Source organism: Megalops cyprinoides, chromosome 1 (genome assembly GCF_013368585.1).
Source record: "Megalops cyprinoides isolate fMegCyp1 chromosome 1, fMegCyp1.pri, whole genome shotgun sequence".
NCBI lineage: Eukaryota > Metazoa > Chordata > Actinopteri > Elopiformes > Megalopidae > Megalops > Megalops cyprinoides.
The window spans coordinates 2395108-2402607 of NC_050583.1; the positions used below are offsets into that span (position 1 = coordinate 2395108).

The window sequence follows — 7500 nt, forward strand, 5'->3', positions numbered from 1 at the left end:
GCATTCACTACACCTTCAGCAAGGCCAATGAGGTCATTAATCAAACAACATCAACTGTAATCTCTGGCAGAGAAATCGCCACAGAGCACATTCACACACTGTAACCACGGCCGGTCACAGTGCAGTCGTTTCTGGATCCCACATCACCGACTGTCCCGTTTACACACTGACAGACTCTGCTGGTCACCCAGGTGGCACAGCACGCGGACAGGTAAACAGGTAAGTCACTCACCTGAGTGCCTGCACCAGGTTCAGGTCTGTGAACTCGTGCAGCTCCACGAAAGCATGCAGCACCTGGATGTTGAAGTCGTCTCTGCAACACAAACGAGACTGCAGGTTAGGGAGGGGACCAGGGAGCAAGCGAGGGAGCGAAAGAGTGAAAGAGAGGAAAGAAAGAGAGAGCAAAAGAGTGAAAGAGAGAGCACAAGAGTGAAAGAGAGGAAAGAAAGAGAGAGCAAAAGAGTGGAAGAGAGGAAAGAAAGAGAGAGCACAAGAGTGAAAGAGAGAGCACAAGAGTGAAAGAGAGGAAAGAAAGAGAGAGCACAAGAGTGAAAGAGAGAGCACAAGAGTGAAAGAGAGAGCAAAAGAGTGAAAGAGCACGGAACAAACATTCACAATCACACACGCTTATCTTCTGTCCTAGTGTAGCTCACAATCTCACTCATTTCATTTAAGCTTAGAATATCCACGAAGATGGACAACGTTTACCAGGCTAAGGATGAGGGTGTGGCTGTAAGGGTCAGGGTTTGAGAAAAGAAGCAGGGAGGTCTCAAACCTCAGGTGTGCTTGTCTGAACACCAGCCTGCAACCCCAACGTGAAGGACACACAGACACAGCCATGCTCTCCAGAGTCTCACGCACACACAAACACACACACACACTCACACACACACACACACACACACTCACACACACTCTCACACACACTCTCACACACACTCTCACACACACTCTCACACACACTCACTCACACACTCACTCACACACTCACTCACACACACACGCACACACGCACACACGCGCACACACGCACACACGCACACACACGCACACACTCACACACGCACACGCACACACGCACACACGCACACGCACAAGGCGTGATCCTCAGAGGGAAGCTTCTAGAAACAAGAGCCTCTTCCCCACTGGGAGGCCTGCACACTGCACTCCCATAATCCTCTCTGAGCAGGACAGGGCACTCATTCGGCCAGTCATGCCACCCCCCTCCCCTACCCCCCACCCCAATCCCGGTGCTCCCCACAGCCAATCACAGAGCTGTGGTGAGAGCACCTGCTGTTTCCCCAGCAGCATGCTTCACCTCTGAGGTGTTCCCCGCTGTTCTGTGGCCTGTTTCTCACTGACAGCTGTGAAAGAGCAGACAGCCATCGCAGCAAGAAAACCACGGTCACGAGGGAAAAGCTACGATGCACCCGGGGAGGCAGTATCACCCACACCCCCCCGCCTGGGACGGGACCCCACCCCTCCCACTGCGCCCCTGAGCATGCTGGGAACGGGAGCAGTGGCCGTGGAAATGGGGGCATGTCGATGGCTTCACGCACTAACCCACTTTCAGAGGGCTTTTTTTAACCCGGTCCCCGGACGCCGCTGTGAGCCTCATCGCCAGGGAAACGGTGCAGGTGATGGGGGGGCACGTCCACGTTTAGCCCTGTTTCACGCCTTCCTGCTGGTGGAGCGGGTTGCCGTGGCGAGCTACAGCTGAATCCGCAGTCTGGTTCTGACAGGTGATTTGATAGGTTGTGTAATTCATTAGAAATGTTACCCTGACAGCTGAGAACTACGATTGTCAGCCCCCCTCCTCAGCCTCCCCAGTGGGCTACTGATGATGTCACTGAAGCTGAGACAGCCGATGGGGGGGAGCTATCTGCAGAACTCCGACCAGCATGACTTCCTGCTGACAGATCCCCGCTTCCTCCCACTCCTCTGATAGGAGCGTGAGTCAGCCATCTCTGCTGCATGTGGCATCTCCGATTGTGACATCACACAGTGACAGCATCTCCGATTGTGACATCACACAGTGCGAACATCTCCGATTGTGACACCACACAGTGCGAACATCTCCGATTGTGACATCACACAGTGCGAACATCTCCGATTGTGACATCACACAGTGCGAACATCTCCGATTGTGACACCACACAGTGCCGCCGCACTCTGCGCTGTCACACGTCTGTCCCTCCTCTTCTTCAGTGTCAGTTTCAGTACAGTGCACCACATTATCACCAGCAGACGCTCTCACCCACAGCCACTGACGAGGGTGACAGTTTTACCCATTTACACTACAGTACATTATCACCAGCAGACGCTCTCACCCACAGCCACTGACGAGGGTGACAGTTTTACCCGTTTACACTACAGTACATTATCACCAGCAGACGCTCTCACCCACAGCCACTGACGAGGGTGACAGTTTTACCCCTTTACACTACAGTACATTATCACCAGCAGACGCTCTCACCCACAGCCACTGACGAGGGTGACAGTTTTACCCATTTACACTACAGTACATTATCACCAGCAGACGCTCTCACCCACAGCCACTGACGAGGGTGACAGTTTTACCCATTTACACTACAGTACATTATCACCGCTTAGCAGACGCTCTCACCCACAGCCACTGACGAGGGTTACAGTTTTACCCGTTTACACTACAGTACATTATCACCAGCAGACGCTCTCACCACAGCCACTGACGAGGGTGACAGTTTTACCCGTTTACACTACAGTACATTATCACCAGCAGACACTCACCACAGCCACTGACGAGGGTGACAGTTTTACCCGTTTACACTACAGTACATTATCACCAGCAGACACTCACCACAGCCACTGACGAGGGTGACAGTTTTACCCGTTTACACTACAGTACATTATCACCGCTTAGCAGACACTCACCACAGCCACTGACGAGGGTGACAGTTTTACCCGTTTACACTACAGTACATTATCACCAGCAGACACTCACCACAGCCACTGACGAGGGTTACAGTTTTACCCGTTTACACTACAGTACATTATCACCGCTTAGCAGACACTCACCACAGCCACTGACGAGGGTTACAGTTTTACCCGTTTACACTACAGTACATTATCACCAGCAGACGCTCTCACCCACAGCCACTGACGAGGGTGACAGTTTTACCCGTTTACACTACAGTACATTATCACCAGCAGACGCTCTCACCCACAGCCACTGACAGGTTACCATTTATACAGCTGGATATTTACTGAGAGGCCTCCGCAGAGGGGGTCTCCGTGCAGCACACTGCCCCCCCCCGCAGAGGGGGTCTCCGTGCAGCACACTGCCCCCCCCCGCAGAGGGGGTCTCCGTGCAGCACACCGGCCCCCCCCGCAGAGGGGGTCTCCGTGCAGCACACCGGCCCCCCCCGCAGAGGGGGTCTCCGTGCAGCACACTGCCCCCCCCCCCCGCAGAGGGGGTCTCCGTGCAGCACACTGCCCCCCCCGCAGAGGGGGTCTCCGTGCAGCACACCGGCCCCCCCGCAGAGGGGGTCTCCGTGCAGCACACTGCCCCCCCCCGCAGAGGGGGTCTCCGTGCAGCACACTGCCCCCCCCGCAGAGGGGGTCTCCGTGCAGCACACTGCCCCCCCCCCCGCAGAGGGGGTCTCCGTGCAGCACACTGACCCCCCCCGCAGAGGGGGTCTCCGTGCAGCACACTGCCCCCCCCGCAGAGGGGGTCTCCGTGCAGCACACTGCCCCCCCCCGCAGAGGGGGTCTCCGTGCAGCACACTGCCCCCCCCGCAGAGGGGGTCTCCGTGCAGCACACTGCCCCCCCCGCAGAGGGGGTCTCCGTGCAGCACACCGGCCCCCTCTTTCCAGGAAAATGCCCAGAAGCGTGGCCTGTTCCACTCTGCACAGACACGCCAGGGAAAGCTGCCCAGGGGCAGGGGTGTTAATGCGCAAATCAGATTATACCAGAGCACCCGCCGGGTGGGGTGGGGGGGCGTTGCTATGGCGATCTGGATCAATATGGGACAATATGCAGAACAGTGTTCTGCTTCCTCACAGCATTACTGCACTCTCTGCCCTGAGGAGCTGCTACAACGGAGAAGCTCAGCACACACACACACAGACACACACAAACACACACACACACTCACCTCTCTCCCAGGTAGTCCCCGATGGCTGTCTTGTTAAGCCCCTCCCCCTTGTAGAGGAACTGGGCGATGTCCTCACAGGTGTTCTTCAGCAGGTCGTTCTCAATCAGGAACTGGATCCCCTGACCAATCAGAACACAGAGTCACTGTCCGCAGCCAATCAGCATAAACAGCCATTACCTAAAGCGGATGGCACTCAGCCATGAGAACAATTCTCTGACCAATCAGAACACAAAGCCACAGTCGGTGACCAATCAGAAAGAAGGCAGAGCCGGCAGCAAGCGCACCTTTTTGGGGTCCATGTTGAACTTCTTGCGGCCCATGGCCACCTGTTTATTCCTTTGCATGTTTTTCCTGCAAAACAAAAAAAAACTTCAATCATGTGCACGAGCACCTACAGGCAACACCTCCCCCCTGCAGAGCGCCACCCAGAGGCAAGGAGAGGCAGCCCGCTATCACTCTGAACTGATAGGGTGAGGTCAGGTGTCTGTTTCTCATAATCAGCAGAGCCTGCCTGTGTTAGTGAGGGCAGAGACGCCAGGCGAAAACTCAGCGCTGTGCTCGCTAACCACACTGACCAATAAAAACACACCCAGGATGAGCCATCAAAGGCCAGCTCTCAGCTCCTCATATCTGTACCCCACTGGCCGGCTGGTGTATCTGAGGGCGATGTGTCAGCAGCAAAGTACAGCTTTGGCTGCTGTTCATACACACACATATGCAGGCACGCACACGCACACACACACACACGCACGCACACACACGCACACACACGCACACACACGCACACACACACACACACACACACACACACCCACAAAGCCGTTCAGCTGCAGCCGTCTCTGAACACTCAGAGCACAGAAAGTTTCCCCCGTTCCCATGATTAGCCCAGCGGACACCATGTGCAGCTCCACTGATAACTGTTCATAATACCACAGAGGGGGGGAGAGTGTAGCACGGCCCATAGGCAAGGCCTGTACAAGAGTCACGGACTCCCAGCATGGTCAGGGGAGGGGGGGTTAACCATCGCCACAGTTACGCAATTCCCAGAGAGAAAAGCAGGTGACAACGCTTCCTTTCACCCAACCACTTAGTGCCTTTTGGCATTTCACGAGCTCTCTCTAGCAGAACTGTACGTTACTAATACATCTATATAAAGACTGAAGTTATTAATAACGGGAACACTTGATGTAAGAGATAAAACTTGGATTATGCAGTTTAAAACCAATCCATTTCACGCTGTAATTTCGTTCAAAGAAATATTACATGTGAATGTAGCTCATGAACTCATGTCCTTCACATCAGTTGTGCATGGGCACAGAGGAAATCTGTCTCAGCAACAGGAGACTCAGAGCACCCACATGAATACAGGCCGTGAGGCACCACAACCGGGGCAGCGGGCTCTGAACATACAACCTCCTGGTGTATCGCGCTATGCAGAACGTTTGTAGTCTTTCCTTTTTATGTGTACTGCACAGAACAGTCAGTACCTGCCTTACCATCAAACAGGAACAGATCTCACGCCCACTCTAACAGATGTCTGAGAAATGAACATGACTGTATTCGATATTACTCTAATAAAGTAATCCACCAAGAGCTGTAATTTTCAAGTGCTCAAACTGAAATTCCGAAACAGGGAAAATCCCTTTCAAGAAAGTAAGAGAGAAAATCGCAGACCAGTGTGCAGTGTGACCTGTAGAAAGACCCAGCGAATAAACACACGCACACACACACACACACACACCCACGCACGTGTATGCACACACACACACACACACACACACACACACACGCACACACATACAGAGTTGCTCATATAGAGCTGACTGAGAAATGGTGGAGAATTTTGTGTGTATGTGTAAATGTGTTTACCTATTGGTATTTCTGTGTTTGTGGACGTGGTGTCCACTCTTGAGTGTGTGCAATGTGTGAGGGTGTGCATGAGTGTGTGTGTGTGTGTGCGCGTGTGTGTGTGGGGGGGTTGGGGTACAAAGGTATGGGTTGGCACACTGGAGCAATCCAAGGGAAGTCCAAGGTGCCCCCACCCTTGGGGACCCTCTGCCTGCATTATTCAGCTGCCCCTCTGGGACGGGGGGGGTGATGAATCATTTAAGGAGCCCGTGTAAGCACGGCACACACACCCTCCCACTCTGCACCAGGGCAGGACATTATTATTTCATGCAGGCGAGACTTAATGGTCCACTGCAAGTGCAGCCTTTATTTGCTGTTCAGAGTTTTATGGGTCTTTGTGTCAATCAAAATGAGCCAGATCTCCTAATACCCCCCCTGACAAATCCCCAAAACACTTCCAGCTTATCGCTCACACCCCCCACTTCCTCCCCCCAACCACGGCTCATCACACACACATGCTGTCTTTGTCTATCTCACAAAGTCACCCTCTCCCTCGCACGCACACACGCACACACACACACACACACACACGCACACATACACATACACATGCACACACGTACAAGCGTGCACACACACACACGCATACTCATACACACATGCACACACTTGCACACACTTGTACACGTGCGCGCGCACACACACACACAAACACTGTGTCTCTGATATGTACACACACCTGCATGCACGTATATGGATGAACATACACACTCTCTGTCTCTGTTACATACACCCCCCCCCCCCCCCGGTAGCATACCTCTCTTCTGTGGAGCCCAGGTTCTCGATCTCATTGGTCACCTCTGCTATCTCATCCTTCAGGCGCTGAGGAGACAGAGAGCAGGCGATGTGTTACACAGTGGTACCCTCATCATCACCTCACCATCTGCTCCAACAGCCTCACAGAATAATGTATCACTGTGCTAATGTGCTGTCGTACTAATGAAGTACTGTATTCACGTGTGTCTTTACTAGTGTAGTATTACGCTAATGTTACTCAACTAGTGCATGACTGTACTAATGTGCTACTGTACTAGTGAATTACTGTACTTGTGTATTACTGTACCAGTGTATTAGTGTAATAATGTGCTACTGTAAAATCCTCTCTGCAGGTTTCAAACAGGACCCCACTCCCTCCCCCAGGGGGCGCTGCAGCACACACCAGGAACACCATAAATGTGCTATAGCTCTGGGACTTCAGAAAGACAGGCGGGAGAGAGGGAGGGAGAGAAAGGAGGCTATGTGTGGACTGAGAGTGAGAGAGAGAGAAAGACAACATGAACATGTTCATGGTTTTTAATCCCTTATCCAGGTATCTCAGAGCACCTAACAGGTCTCTCACCACAAAAGAGAGGGGAGGAAAAAGGCAGAGTGAGACATGGGGGGAGAAAGATGAAAAGAAAAGAAGAAGGTGAAAAACAGAGATTCCAGGTCTCCCATAATTCCTGTTTTGTTCCTG

The 7500-nt window shown here is 53.0% G+C and overlaps 1 protein-coding gene across 6 annotated transcripts in view; it reads right to left on the reverse strand.

The window, feature by feature from the left end:
• Positions 1 to 7500, reverse strand: part of LOC118775313 (cytohesin-1) — a 58188-nt gene that overhangs the window by 8272 nt on the left and 42416 nt on the right. For all 6 annotated transcript variants that reach the window (XM_036525177.1, XM_036525220.1, XM_036525186.1 and 3 more), the window contains 4 exons: positions 6802 to 6866; positions 4421 to 4487; positions 4137 to 4255; positions 233 to 313 (listed from right to left, as the gene is read on the reverse strand). In XM_036525177.1, coding sequence (XP_036381070.1) covers positions 233 to 313; positions 4137 to 4255; positions 4421 to 4480 — 260 coding nt within the window. In that variant the 5' untranslated portion in view covers positions 4481 to 4487; positions 6802 to 6866. The remainder of the gene's footprint in view (positions 1 to 232; positions 314 to 4136; positions 4256 to 4420; positions 4488 to 6801; positions 6867 to 7500) is intronic.